The sequence below is a fragment of the Guillardia theta genome, assembly GCF_000315625.1.
Source record: "Guillardia theta CCMP2712 unplaced genomic scaffold GUITHscaffold_7, whole genome shotgun sequence".
In the NCBI taxonomy this organism is placed as follows: Eukaryota; class Cryptophyceae; order Pyrenomonadales; family Geminigeraceae; genus Guillardia; species Guillardia theta.
The window spans coordinates 1,012,445-1,027,301 of record NW_005434667.1 but is presented as its reverse complement, the minus strand read 5'-3'; the positions used below and the strand labels follow the sequence as shown (position 1 = coordinate 1,027,301).

At 44.6% G+C, this 14,857-nt stretch overlaps 3 protein-coding genes across 3 annotated transcripts; 2 read left to right on the top strand and 1 right to left on the bottom strand.

The window, feature by feature from the left end:
- Nucleotides 1-7,644: 7,644 nt before the first annotated feature.
- Nucleotides 7,645-9,211, top strand: GUITHDRAFT_133452 (hypothetical protein; the record flags this gene model as incomplete). The annotated part of the gene is made up of 6 exons (XM_005839997.1): nucleotides 7,645-8,609; nucleotides 8,760-8,847; nucleotides 8,873-8,959; nucleotides 9,007-9,066; nucleotides 9,099-9,174; nucleotides 9,201-9,211. 6 exons carry the CDS (start codon nucleotides 7,645-7,647, stop codon nucleotides 9,209-9,211), a joined length of 1,287 nt encoding a protein of 428 aa, XP_005840054.1.
- A 548-nt stretch (nucleotides 9,212-9,759) lies between these two features.
- Nucleotides 9,760-10,914, bottom strand: GUITHDRAFT_161157 (hypothetical protein). The gene is made up of 4 exons (XM_005839996.1): nucleotides 10,515-10,914; nucleotides 10,080-10,463; nucleotides 9,956-10,030; nucleotides 9,760-9,898 (listed from the first exon to the last, which is right to left on the bottom strand). Exons 1-4 carry the CDS (start codon nucleotides 10,896-10,898, stop codon nucleotides 9,803-9,805), a joined length of 939 nt encoding a protein of 312 aa, XP_005840053.1. The 5' UTR covers nucleotides 10,899-10,914; the 3' UTR covers nucleotides 9,760-9,802.
- Nucleotides 10,915-11,544: 630 nt separating this feature from the next.
- Nucleotides 11,545-13,838, top strand: GUITHDRAFT_133450 (hypothetical protein; the record flags this gene model as incomplete). Its single annotated transcript, XM_005839995.1, has 15 exons — nucleotides 11,545-11,554; nucleotides 11,587-11,600; nucleotides 11,779-11,845; nucleotides 11,901-12,091; nucleotides 12,237-12,311; nucleotides 12,366-12,431; nucleotides 12,593-12,628; nucleotides 12,691-12,771; nucleotides 12,822-12,890; nucleotides 13,225-13,314; nucleotides 13,362-13,415; nucleotides 13,466-13,556; nucleotides 13,603-13,653; nucleotides 13,698-13,747; nucleotides 13,782-13,838. 15 exons carry the CDS (start codon nucleotides 11,545-11,547, stop codon nucleotides 13,836-13,838), a joined length of 1,002 nt encoding a protein of 333 aa, XP_005840052.1.
- Between the last annotated feature and the right edge of the window lie 1,019 nt (nucleotides 13,839-14,857).

The following is a 14,857-nucleotide window of genomic DNA, read 5'->3' as shown; positions in this document are numbered from 1 at the left end:
AAACGAAAAAAACAGCTGAATCATGAGTAAAGGGAATCTTAGGAGAAAATCTCACACTGACAAAAATTTTCGCGAATCCATTGAAGAGCAATTGTGGAAGCTGGACTTGCTGAAAACCAGAGAGTACAGGAGGCCAAGAGACTGCTGGGATTCTGCAAAGTGCCATCGTTTTCGATATACCTTCTGATACAGTAACGTTTGCTACAAAGACCTGAAATTTTACACCATATTCACAAGTCGCATTTGTGCTACAGTCATTGTCTACTGTGCAGTACCTTCCTTCATAGGTCTGATTCTGAAACATACAGGACTTGCAGCCAACTGAATTTCCATATCCATCGCAACCGTTGGGGCTGAATTCCGGGGGGTTTAAATGATTGAATCCAATCCCACCATACGTGACCTCGGCAGAAACAACGCTGCCATGCAATACAGAGTAGTATCCGACCACGTTTTGGTTACAGCAACCAACTTCGCTGCAAGTTGAACCAACAAGCACTTCGAACTTCGCACTCATGCAAACTTCTCCTTGAGGTTGAGCTCCACATTCGCTCAGATAAAGTGATGGAGGGTTGGTGGATGTGTAACCGGAGCCTCGATTCACAATAGTCGTCAACACTATTTTGCTTTGCAATACCGTGTACGTCGCCAGGAGCCCTTGGCCAGCGCATGGAGAGTCGCAGGTCACTAGAAAGTCATAGGTGCCATCGATGTAAGTCAAGGAGGTATTGACTATGATGATATCATAGACCACACTTGCCGTTTCTGAGCATTTCGACATCTTCAAAGGAAACACTCCATCTGTCAAATTCGCCCCACCTGAGATCACTAACAAGTCATAAATGGTATTCTTTTGCGAATTGTGAAGGTCCAGTCCTGGTTGAGCAACAAATCTGCATAGAACGGGAGAAGATTGTGAAAAATATTCGCCTTGAACAGTCACAATGGAGCCCCCCGTTCTTGTACTACTGATGGGGTAAATTCCAGATATCCCATATACATTCAAAGTAATCTTTGTGTTGGATTGAAGCTGACCATCATTGGACACGGTGAAATCGAACAATCCTGCATCATGCACTACAGGGATTTGACAAGTGATAAAAGTGCTATTTGTGTAAATTGCATCTTGCGTATACAAAACCTGTGAAAACCTGAAGCCACAGGCCAAAGTTCTGAACTTCTCAAAATAATCTCCAAATATCGTCACAATTCCTGAATATCCCACTGGAATGGCAGATGGTGAAAGTGCAGAAATCACAGGAGTCTTATAATTTATGAAGGTTGCACTGGATGTCGCAAAGTCTTGTCCATTCAAAGCTATCGACACCACAACAGGCCCGAACTGAGGGACAGAATTACAAATCAAGGTCTGATTATCGACATATATAACGGGACTTGACAGAAGTTGTCCGAATTTGCATATCATGAGGTCTGTCTTAACGAAGCCTCTGCCTGTGAGAGTGACACTCACAATATTGGTAGCCAAACCTTTGCTGGGTTTGACGGCATACACATCTGGAGGAGTGTAAGTGGTTACAGATAGATTCTGCGATGTGAAGTCTCTATCTGCAAATAAGATCTCACTTGAGCTCAGAGAAATTTCAACTGAATATCCCAAGCTTTCCAAGGGAGGTACCGAACATAGGATCGATATGTCATTCAATGGAGAACAAGTCTCATACTTCACATAACTAATGCTGGAAAATTTTATTGAGTAACCCTGTCCATGGTCAAGGTAAGTGCCATAAATGTGGACACTCGTGTTTGTGCCAGTTGGCAAGTATTGAGGTCTCAAACTTGAAACATTAAAATATGAGAATTTTCCTCTCGTTGGAACCGTAAATTGCTGTGTGTCAAGACTAACGGAAACGTCAACATATCCTGATTGACTGTATGTGGGAGGAAGGCATGTAATATTTCTACAGACAGGAAGTGAGAAATCACAATGAGCATCATATTGCGCTTTGACTATCAATTTTCCAAATTTACAACTCAGTCCGTATCCAACTTTGTTCTGAGCTCCTACGTTTGCAAAGTTTTGACCGGTAAGAGTGACAGGAATTTTGGCCTGGCTGTGAACTGGAGACCTTAATGGAAAGATGGAGTCAATGATAGGGTTGTCCCAGTACAAAAACTTTGAACTGCCAGCAATGAAGTCCCTTGAATTGATTGTTACATACACATCTACCTCACAACGAGAGCATGACATGCACGTTGACTTGTCCTTCGATGCGATTGCTAAGACATCGCATGGAGGAACGACACATAGCAAACTTGTATTGCTGATGAATGAAGCATTCGAATTGGGGTTCGCAAAAGAAAAAAGGTTGCTTGTGCTAAACTGACAGTAAAGACCAGAAGAATTAACAAAGTTTGTTCCATTGATTATGATGAGCGTACCTCCATACGAGGGGCCAGCTGTAATGTCGATACTTGTAATTTGTGCAGATTTATAATACCATATTGATTTTCCCTGTTGTGTCAACGGATACGAAGCTCCAAACGAGAGTTCAACATAGACCACCATCGGCTCTCCCGTGGGGGATGGAGGAACCGTGCATTTCGTTTCTTTACAAAATCGGCTTACAACACACACACCAAGAACATTCCTAGCTGGGCAGGGAGTGCAACTAGACTCCGTGACATTGGTAACAGCCTCGGCATACTTGACATGCTGCGCATCGAAAAAGAAACACTTGCTGGGAAGATCCTCAGGATGTGGAAAGTTGTCACCACTCAGGCTCAGAATCTGACCTCCTACAACATCGAAGGCGACTGGAAACAAACTTAAGATACCCCAGTAGTAGAATTTCAATCCACCACAATCTATATTGGATTTGCAAACCTTCATTTGATTATCTTGCACGCATTGATTTATCTGTGTATTGCAGTAGGCTTGTTGAGTAAATTGCGCTGTCGGGTTGAAATGATTCTGCAAATACCCATTCACAGACATTTCTACATTTACAGTTGCTGGTGAAGCATAAGCAGGAAGCGAGAATGAAAGCCACGTGCTGTTGTCAAGATTCAACTTGGCAACGGCTCCCACGCATTGAGTCGCAGTTACATGCAAGGCCGGATCGTTGACATCGGTTACTTGGCCTAGGCAAGCACTTCTGGGCTCTGGCCATGAGTAATTAATGAAAGACTGAGCAAAGTAGTGTTGATACTGATATGGATACGATTTGTGCAGAAGATCAGGAATTCTTTGTGAGCTTGCGGGCAAACCGAGATACACAGTCATCCCCCCATTCATAGGTCCTCGAAAAGGACTGATTATTGTAGCGATCTCTGCAGGAACGTATTGAAACGTAAGTTGATTATCGGAGTATTGATCAAGAATATATCTATTCAGAGTTACTGAAAATTGAAGTGTATTCTGTCCATTGTTCAGCAATTCTGCTGGTTGTTCAGGAGAAGGGCAATATACGCAGTCATTAACCATGTCATATGATCCAATCATCAGTATGTCAATCCAGAAAAGGCATTGAACTTCCTGACCACCCCGTGAGCCTGTGAACAGATTGTATCCGAATACTGAAATCACAGTCCCGCCATAACCAGTGCCAACGGATGGAGACAAGCTTAATATTTCAAAGTAGCTGAAGTATAGAATTTGACTTGTGAATTGCTGGTTGTTGAAACTTACTTGGCTCAACAGGCGGTTGTTAAGTGAGGTCTTTGGATTCCTGGGAGAGGTACATTTCATTCGTGTTGGAGTCAAATACCAAGCAACCGCATCAATGCTTCCAAACCTGCAATAAATTGCTCCATCTCCACTGAATGAATTTTTGTCATCCACTCCAGTCTGACACGGCAATCCGCACTTTCGAAGGCTGGCCCATGAAAAGTTGGCCCGTGCTGTACTACCGGGGATAACTACAGTGCAGCTTGACAATGAAGTCCAGGTGTACAAACCAACATCGCTGCATTTGTAGCATTGCCCCGTCAAGGGATCTAAACCTGTCCGGCATGCTGTAAAGAAATTGAGACCAATCATTGTGACACTTGTGCCCCCTCTGTTGGGTCCACTTTCAGGAAGCAGCTTCTGTAAGACCACTTCGGGAAAGAAGGTAAAAGTTTTGTAAACATCTGATGTCGCAAAATCTCGATTGTTTAGCGACACGCTGAAATAAACTTCTTCGCCAAGCACATTTGAGCTCATTGTGCTCAATGTAGCACACTCAATTACAGCACTTGGTCCAGTTGAAGCATTTGTGCATGTACCGCTGGTATCTTGATTGAATGAAGTACAATTCACCAATTGATCAACGAAAAATTGTATAAAACAAGATTGCTCAGGAACACATAACACTGGTAAACCATATTCACAAGTCTCCAAAGCAAAGACGTTAGAATTGTTGCAAATCATACAGTTCTGATTACAAGAACTGTGCAAATAAATGTGAGAAAGATTTTTCTGTACAAGACGGATAAAAGTGTCGTTCGATGTTTGGTAACAAGTATCATTTGAAACTTTTATCGTTAGATTGCCCTCGAAATTATGTGTACACTTAGAATCATTATGCACATACAAGCGCAATACTGTATAATTCCAGCATTGTCTTGATGAATTCGATGAAAGAGAATATAGACTTGTATTGTTGTTGAAGCAGACATTTCCAGAGCCAGTTGAATTCGACTGATTCGTTAGGTGAACAAGGGCAGCTTCAACAGTATGCGAACCAAACTTGCACCACGCTCTATCCGTTTGTGCTGATAAAGTAACTCGCACTATCGTATTGCCGCTTGTTGGGCCACCCACTGGAACGATGTTCAGAACTGAAAAATAAGTGAATTCGGAATAAGTTGCACTTGTTTGCTGTCCATTATTCAAAACAAAAATACGCGATACTCCAGAGCTATAACTCGAAGGCACAATGCAAAAGATTTGAGACGAACTGAGGAAGTGTCCAGCTGTGGTTACATCGGATATTGTACCTATCTTGAATTCGCACGCTAAATATGTAGAATTGAAAAAATTAGCGCCATACAGTGAAACAGGATAACCACCAACCATTGGTCCACTCGAAGGGCTCACTGCAAAAATGTAAGCCTCCGATTGAAACTGAAACACATGAGAGCTACGAGAATATTGATCCTGATACAGAGCCAAGCTGAAGTTTACCAACCCCAAAGAGAATGGTGGTGTAGAACATCTCAAAAACCCTGAATTTGTGATAGAGGCTGTCACTACCTTTGAGATGTTTTGATTGAAAAATTTGCATGTGTACTTCCGGTGTACTTCGCCTTCAAAACTTGCAAGATTGTATCCCTTGACCAAAACATCTGTTCCTCCTGACCAGCCGCCAAAAGAAGGAATAATCTCAGTCACTGAAAAATAAGCATATCTGACGTTGACGTTGGACACAAAATCTTGAGAGTTGATAGAAAGGCCGACACTCTCATTGGTAGCATGGTATGAAGACGGGGATGTGCAAATGATTTCCGTCTCACTCAAGAACTTTGCAGGTACCAGAGTCCAAACTGGATTTCCCTGTTCTACCTGATAATTTCGAAATTTGCAAATCGTTAAGTTTCTTGCAAGATCCAGGGAGGCTGAATGAAAATTGTAGCCAAATATTGTAACTTCTACTTGTCCCTGTAAAGGGCCTGCTGGAGGAAAAATTCGAGAAATGACAGGTTCAATGTACATAGTGATGAAAACTTCAGGTGCATTCTGCTGCAAAACGTATTTGGGTGCATTGACGGCATCTGAAGTGGGAAGATATTGTACACCATCCAATGCTATCTGAAGTCTGGCTTGTTCTGTACAGCACGTGATTCCGCAGCATTGGATTATGTCACTCTTCCTGTAATTCAAATCCGAAACAGCTGGAAATTCCCTATATCCTCCTTGCAATCCACCAGACAAGCACTGTAAGGCAAGTTCAACACTCAGGTCAATAAAGATCAAAAGTTTCAAGCTTACTTGAGTATTGCAGTCTTGATCGCCTGGGAAGAACGATCCTGTGACACATTTGATTGTTGTATGATTCATGTACAAAGCGCTTCCAAACAACGTGGTCTGACACGTGCTTTCTACATTGTAGTCGAGACACCACTTCAATCGGCATGATAATCCTGGAAATGAGAAGAATCCCTTTATAAAATGTCAACAGAAGATCATTTCTTATCAATCGCATACCTGGCCGTACACGTAAATATTAGTCCCTCCTGAATATGGAGCAAGCAAGAGATTTGCTCCGGTTATATTGAAAGCTCTGTAAAGAGAGAAAGTCCACTGTGAATCCGTGTATGTGGTATTGTAAGAGGTCGCTGTGCTTCCTGTGAGCAGTTCGGTGACAAGAATTTGGACCTGAACAACAACTTTCAGAAGCGTATTTGCCAAGCGAGCATGTGAGGATTGATCAATACCTGCGCTATTTGAAATTGGGGGGATAAAAGCAAAATACTATCCGGAACCCTGCAGCCAATTTGTCCAGCTCCCTTGTAGTCTGCAATGATCAGAGGGTGTATGGAGGGGTCAAGCCATCCACTGCCAAAGGGAACAAATTTACACTGAAACTGAGTGACATTCTTTGCATTGAGAAGAGTGAGCGTTACAGTTGGCTGCATGCCACTGATGCCTGATATTGGCTTCATTTTACTGATTCCTACAGGAATCGTCACCATAATGGATGAAAGCAACAATAGAATTTTATACCGAAGTATGCGAGGTAGAGAGTTCCTGCAGCTGGGGTTGGGAGCATTGACAAAGTATCAGCATCCATGAACTGAAGATAGAATGGAACATCTCCAGTTGTCTTTCTGCCCGGAGATACACACTGGGCAAATCCTTTCTCGCAATTCATCGATAAGAGAGGGATACTTTCAGCGCCAGAGCTTTCGCTGTATCCTACCATACACTTCCACTTTTCCATGTGACTACATTCAGCAGTCCAACTTGAAAATACTGCATTGCTCAGCCCTTTCATCGTAATAACTGCTCCACCAGCCATTGGGACCAAGCTTGGCTCAATGCAGAGTGCTGTACTACCATTTGGAAGCGTGTTCCCATTGCAGAAAGAGATCTGAGCCAAGCTAGTTGCAGCTGTTGTCAGCATCAACAAGCCGTATAGGGCTTTTGCGCAATGGCTACTAGCCTGTGACGATCCCATCAACCCGACGGCATCAGCGTCTTTAATCTTCTCGTCCCGCCAACAAGAGGCTCATCGCTCATGGCATGGAGCCAGGCTGAGGTTTTTGCTATCAGGGGTTTGGGTTGCCTTTGGCAGTTTGAGAATAGAGGGGGATGGTGAGAGGTTTGCTTTCTACACTTAGACTCTCACTTAGCAGAAGAAGGACCTGTACCTCATTCCTCGTGACAGGCGAGCCGGGCCCTCACTAGAAAGCCCCCGGCCCTCCCGGGTACTACCGTAGGTTGAAGATAAAGAGTGGGGAGATCCAGGAAGGGGTACATTCCAATACAAATTTGTGGGTAGAGGGTAGGTGGAGTATGAGGGGTTGAAAGTTGAGGGGTAGGGTTGGTGCTTTAGTTCACTCACAGTCAACTGTCGGGCGCTTGCTCCCCGGCCGGGCCCGGGCAGGTCGCGCAAGTGTCGAGCAGATCGCTTCAATGGGCGCATCGACGATGCTAACCAAGGGGAGAAGAGGGCAGTGAGCCCTCCCTTGAGGGATGATATGAGCACAAGAAAAGCGTATGTGAGTTTCTTGCTCGTTATCTTGCTGGTTTGTGTTAAGGCGTCCTCGATCGACAGTAGCGCATACTCCTCGTCAAACCATGAGTCTGTACAACAATTGCAAGAGGAGCTGATGCACGAGCAGAAAGTGCCGGAGCCAGATCCTGTCAAAAAGAGACCCTTGAAAACGCTGGGTTTGTTTGACGATAGATACGGCAACGATACCATAACTGTCTGTAATTTGGAAGAAGAAACGAAAAGGGACGTGCTCCCACACTTGAATCTCAAGGAGCTGAAAAGAAAGAAGCACAGGGCTATGCACGATGTTGAGATTGCTCAGCGAAAACTTATTGAAGGAGGCTTAGAAACTGCATTGGGTGAACTCGATACCACAAACCTATTGAAGCTTATGAACGCTGAAAATGCACGTGCACAAAACCCTGAAAGAGCAAAGATCGGCTACAGGAAAATCTGGACCTTAGAAGAATTAGATCGTAAATATCCTACGCCAGAAGGCAATCGAAGGTTGGGATTGGCATCAAATGATCAGGTCAAAATTGTTCCAAAGGTAGAACGCTGGAAAAAGACCAGTCATCTTGTAGATATCGGAAAGCCCGGCGCAAGACCTGAGCTCCTTCCTGACTACGTGTTGAATTACAAGCAAATGCCAGTTCAAGTAGACATCATCATCAAAAGTAGTATCGGATGTCATTATCTCTTGCGACTAGATGTACAATGCCAGTTGAGACAATTGAAATACACGATCTGGGAGCACGAAGCTTACTACAGATACAATTACAGCAACCTTTCCATAGCAGACCAAGCAAGGGGATACGACATTAAGAAACAGATCCTTCTTTGCAATGGACGACAACTCCAAAAGCTTGATAATGAACATAGCCTTGAATTTCTTGGTATCAAAAATTTCTCCATCATTCGCGTCCTGGAAAAACTGGAAATAGGAAGGTGTTACCAAGCTTAGTCAAAACTAACAATGATCCAGATGAGAAAGAAGTTGAAGAATCAAGCAGTGTCTATGCACAGTTAGCATGGAAACGTGCTCAGAATAAGTATGTCTTTGGACTTCTGGCTGATACTTTACAAAAGTTCCAACAGGAAATACCTCGAATCAATTGAAGGAAAAAATGTGCTGAACGACGAGGATCGAATACGTCAGGCAAAGAATTTGATGAATCTCGAATTGGTTTTGATTCTTGTATGCATATCAGGCATACTATCTCACTTGTGAAGAATCGTTCCAAAATATATCGAAAAATCTTCCTGCGTTCAAATCTGCCTGCGAAAATCTAACCAAGGTGTCCGCATATTCTTAGAGCATGTAACATCCTTGACGTCAGAGCAGGATTTCCCGGATCTGGGAGACTCAGCCAATCCTTACATTGACGAAGAACAAAAACAAAAAGTACTCTAATGACTCTGTTGATCTGCTGTTAGGAGCAAATTGAGCCCGCACCACTTGCAGACTTGGGAAGCGATCTGTCAGATGGACTCCCCTCATTTTTTGCGAGAGGTAAATTTTCCTTGTTGTATTTACAGGCGTGACCTGACTGATAGACTTGGGATGCTGTTGAAGAAGCTTTTGATCGGACCAGGAAAATGGGCAACATCACATCATTGAATATAGATCAAAGGGATCTAGATCTAATGGATCTCACTTTTGATGAAAGCGATGCACAAGAAATCAGAGATGAAATAGAAGAAAATGAGAGATGGCTTAATATCTTCATGGGCATGCCTGACCTTCAAGAGGCAGCTATCAAATTTTTCAACGAAGATAATGAGCGGAGGACCAATGGCATTTCATCATACGTGGGTTCAAAGTCTTGGATAGACATAGATTTTCCATCAAAAGAAAGTACAGAAAATACTGTTGATGCGAAAGAACCACCCCACCAAGAATTTGAAATCCGTCAAGAGTATTATGAGTTGGCAAAAGAAGCGTTCAAAAAGGTTTCGATGGAAACCAGAGGTACACCAAATATTTCTTTTTGAAGTGATCCCAGTGATTAAACTCTACACAGGTAATAAGCTGCGTGACATAAGTAAAATGAACGAACAAGATACACCATAATACAAATTAGATGCCCAGTTCTTTGCTTCGTGCCAATGTTCATTGAGAATATACAAAAACCAGCATTTCATTCCATCACCCACTTATACTTGTATGGGCCACTTGCACCTGGCTTTCCTGGAGGTCCCTGAGGGCCCTGAGACCCCCTAGGTCCATTGTCGCCCTGCACGAAAGAAGCGCGTTCGGTAAGAAGAGATGGGTGAATATATACAGAGGCTACCTGAACACCAGGAGGACCAGGATCTCCTTGTAGACCTGGGCTGCCCTTAGGACCGTCAATTCCGGGGGAGCCCATCTATCAGCACCAGTCAAACGGAAGCAGCACAACAAAAGACAAGTACAACCGGTCCTCGCTTGCCAATGCGTCCCTCAAACCCACGTTTTCCCTGAGGTCCCGGAAATCCTTTCAGTCCAGTCTCACCGATGACTCCACGAACACCACGAGGACCGACGTCGCCAGGGGGCCCAGGAGGACCAGTGGGGCCTTGATCCCCTTCGTCTCCAGGCAAGCCGCGGGGACCGCGGGGCCCAGGAGCTCCTGGAGGACCTCTCTCGGCAACTTTGACGACAAGTGACTCAGGATTCGGAAGCTTGTGTGCATCCATAATGCTCTTGAGGTCCTTGTACAGAACTCTCTCCTGAGAAACCTCAGTCTTGAACTTCTCGAAGAGTTGTGGAACGCTATCAATTGGTGACTGGGAATTCACAGATGACGTGTCCGGTTGATTCTGCATAAAAATGTCATCTATTCACTAACTCACATGATTTGTTTCACTCACAATGTCATTGGCGAAATCTGCTCCTTGAAGTTTTGCGATATCCTCGCTCTGGGGCAAAGCACCTGGCAGGAGATATGAAATGCCACTATGCTTGACGCTCTGGGACTCGAAGTCGGCATCATGCTCATCCTCAATTCCTGTATACGAAGCTGGGGCCTCCTTCGATCCACTGAGGGTCTTGAGCCAATCAGAGTAGTTGTTGATCTCCTCCTTGAGGGCAACTCGTCGGGCTCTGCTCAACGAAGAGCTCTGGGCAACAATCCCAAAGGCAACAAGAGCTAGCATCCCTCCAAAGACCAGGAAGACTTTATACCCCTCCATTCTTGTCTCTCTCCTCCTACTCCCCATCCCCTCATCGCCAAAGGTGGCGTAGCTTACCGCCATGCCACCCCTCGCGTCTCTTCGCAACACCACCACCCACCTTGAGGTACCGCCCCAAATTTGCACCCACCCCACCTATACGTAATGACACCCCTATCCTCTAGTCTCAATTGCGGTCCTAAGTACCCAGTACTACATCCTCTTCATCAATCTGACCCACCCCTGTGTTCTATCACCCACCGGCGTGCTACCTGCACTCGGATAAACTACTACCCCTTATCTCGTAGGTTTTTTATTATCGACCCTTGGGGTTCTTGTGATTACCCCACCTCCTTTCATGGCATCAAATGTTTTTAATTTGTTTTTGGAAGTGTTGAACAATGAGTTCTTCAGACGTGGGGACGACAATCTTCTCTGGCTGGCTGCCAAGCTGAGATGTCGCAACGGGCCAGCCTGGCAGGAGAACAGCTCCCGGAGTCCAGTCCCAGCGGCTGCACTAAAGTGTCCTCCACCGTGCTTCGGCGGCATAACAGACTCAGTTTGCCTCCTATCCACGCGTCAACTTGCCAAGTTGCTTCAGTGAATCATGCCTGAGTCCGAGGCAATCTGAGTTCGCTAGTCTCTGAGTGTGATCGGACACTGATCGGCACCGGGCCCGGTACAGACGTGTAAAAGTTAAAAAATGTAACTTTAAAAAAAGGTGACCGCAATGCCGACAGGTGAGGACTGAAGACAAATTGAGTGGATGTAGCGATCTTTGCGAAGGTAGAAGGTAACATCAGGGTTGTACAGTTCTTGGAGGAAGAGAAAGCTCCACAAGAGCCAGAACAGATCAACAACTAGATGCGGAAGAGATCCAGCGTCTCCGATCCGATCTACTTACCGAAATTCAAAATGTGACCAATCTTCTTTTCTTTCAGTCAGTGTTTGATGCTGTTGTAAGGTGATTGAAAGCATTGAACTGAATCAGAGCGAAGCCAGACAACTTTTGTATCAACATAGCGAGACCTGTAAGTTTGTGAAGGTTGACCTGCTAGTCGAAATGACTAACTCTTTTCATCACAGGTCACTTGCTTAGCAACAGCGTAAGGAAGAAATTCACGATTCTCCGAGAAGTTTTGAATGCCAGAGAAAGGGAAATTCTTGAAGATGTATCCAAATCTAAAGAACAGGGTCAAAACGATCTGGAGAAGTACGTGGAAGAAATGCAAGAGAAAAATTCAGAACTGCAAAAACTCTTTGACAATGCCTCGGAGGTGATGCCTATGAGAATCGAAACCTTTAAATGACAATTGTTCGATGGCCACAGAGATCTCTGTCGAAGAAGTCAATTACAGAAATGCAGAGTCAAGTATGCTATGTCATAAGTCGCCAGTTCTAATTCTCACTTTATTGTTGTAGTTGAGAAATTTGGGGGACATTGATGAGATACCTCATGTTCAAAAAAATCTCTCTATCTCCATCGACTCGGAAATGGTAATTCGTTCACATAAAACGTGTACGTGCGAGAAGAGTCTGACTCTCGTCAAGGAATCCATAAGAAGAATCCACTTGGTCTCTACCGCTGGCGAGATTTCGAAGTGGGAGCGGGTGAAGGTGTGAGATATTTGCCTAACGGACAACGACAGGAGATACAGTTCGAAAGAGTCTGAGGAGAAGATATGGCATGTTGATCAAAGAATCAAAGAGTTGGCTGCACAGGTAATCTTGGCTTCCTTGTTTAAATTCGTTCCAAAGGCATTGACTTCAACTTACAGTTGAAATTGGTTTCTGCAGAGAATTCCCGCAAGCAGGTTTAGCAACATCAATAATGAACTGACAGATAAGAGAGTCGAGCTGAGCAAAAACTTTCCAGGAGGAAATAAAGTTAGCGAACAAGAGAGCACAGCAAGCTGAGGAATACTGCGAAGCTACTTTGGCTGACCTACAGCGACTGGTGAGCCTGCTCTTCGTTCTTCATCTGGGGCCTTATTCTCCCTCTTTCAGAAAATTCAGTATGACAAGGAAGTTTCGCGAGCAGGAGAGTTGTCAAAAGACATTGAGGATCTGACGCGGGTATTGCTTTGATGGCAACATTTAGTCCTTCTTACCAAAGTGTAGGAAATGAAGGAATCGGAGTTGCAGCATAAACGAGATATCCTTGAGATGTTGTGTACCTTCTCCTAATCATGTATGCTGAAAGAATGTCTTCTAGGCAGCAATTGTCTCATGAAAAAGAGAGATTGCTTGTTTCTTTTATGCAGGTTCGGCTTGTCTGCATTTCCAGACAGCCTCGTTTATTCCTTGCAGGAGCAAGAAGGTGAATTCCGAGCCGCCCAGTCCAAACTCTCAGAGGAGCAGGCAATTATCTAGATTTGAATGATCTTTTAAATGTGAATGATTCTTTCAGACCAAACTCAAGTTGTTGGAAGAGAAGTACCAGAACGATATCAAATCGCTCAAGTGGGAAAGAGACGAAGCGCAATCCCGCCTTGCTGAGGTCACAAGGCTTATACCTAGAACTTGCCTTGACATTGAATCCTTCAGGTCAGCGCCAAGAATAAGCATCTGATGAAGAGCCTGTCGGTTGAAACCTCCAGGGTTGCAAGATCCTTTAATATGAGACCTTCGACTTGACTTGTATCCATTAGACGGACAACGCCATTCATCGATGGTCTAAGGATGTCGAGTCGATGGTTCAGACCATCAAGAATTTCGAGACTCTGTTGAATGATGTACATGGTGAGGAAAGAGCCTCGCCTACTGATCTCATCTCCTAAGCGATCAGGACCTGTTGAGGCATTTGGGAAAATCTCAAGTGAGATTCGAGAAAGGATGGGTGAGCTAGACGAGAGATCCTTGTGCGGCATGATATCTGGGCAGGCGAAGAGATCCAGCAGGGCTTCGATCGCAACCTTGAGGTGAATGCAGCTGTGAGCTCTTTAAATGTGAACTTACACTGAACAGGAAGGAGAAGTTGAGAAATGCAATCACAAGCTCCTCGCCTCCATCGGTGATCCTTAGCTCCTCGGTTTCTTCTCGTGCTCAACGTTGCATCAATAGATTCTCTCCTGGAAGAAAACTCGAAGACAAGTGAAGAGGTCACCTTTGATCTAAATATCTCCATTTCTGTTGATGGATATGGTGACCGCAAACCAACCCTCCAATCGTATTAAGCACATGAACTTTGTTGTGTACTCAAATTCAGCAGACGATGGGAGATCTTCAAATCTTCAAATCCCTGACCTCTGAGTCAAATTAATGACTGTATGTGTTCAGGTCAAACAGATCGAAGAGAGATTGCGAGACGAATACAAGCAGCACCTTCAGGCAATGTTTTGTAGATGCGTTTTCAAGCAAGTGAAATGTGAAATCTTCTACCAGAGAAATTTCCTTATTTGGTACCGAGAAGAACAGAATTTGAAAGGTAATTTCAGGTTTACTGTGCAGCCATGTCACAGGGTATCTTGCAGAACAATTGGCTGCAGCGCAGCAACTTGTGAAGCCGATGGAGGAAGAGACTTTGCAGCTCAAAGCTATTTCTGCAGAGGTCCTGACCTTCCTACCGACACGTTCTGTTAACTGAAACATACTAAAGGCAGAGGTGATCGCAAGAGAGTTGTGCCAGGCTCAAGAGCAGGTTCATTCTCAACTTCAAGAACCGTCATTCCTGACGCTGCATGTCAAGTTTGACATCATCTACGAGGGTATCCGGGTCGTTGAGGAGGAGCTCAGGGAGAGGTCTTCGGTGAGAACTCTTCTTGTCCTAGTCGTTTTTTGATCCTCCGCGTTGTTATGCAGATCATTGACCAGCTGAAGCAAGAGATGAAGCTTGTCATGAAACTCGTCCGAGAGTCTCGAGGAAGTCGCTCCTTTGACAAGCTCGAGGCCCCCAAGTCCTCCCTCTACCGCCGCATCCCGGCTGTGAGAATCTGCTTGCACCCTCCTCCTCTTAACAGCTGGTTTCCCGCCAGCCATCAAATTCAAAGATCAAGGACAACATGGCGCAGGAAAACGACACCCTCAGCTCCATCAACGATCTC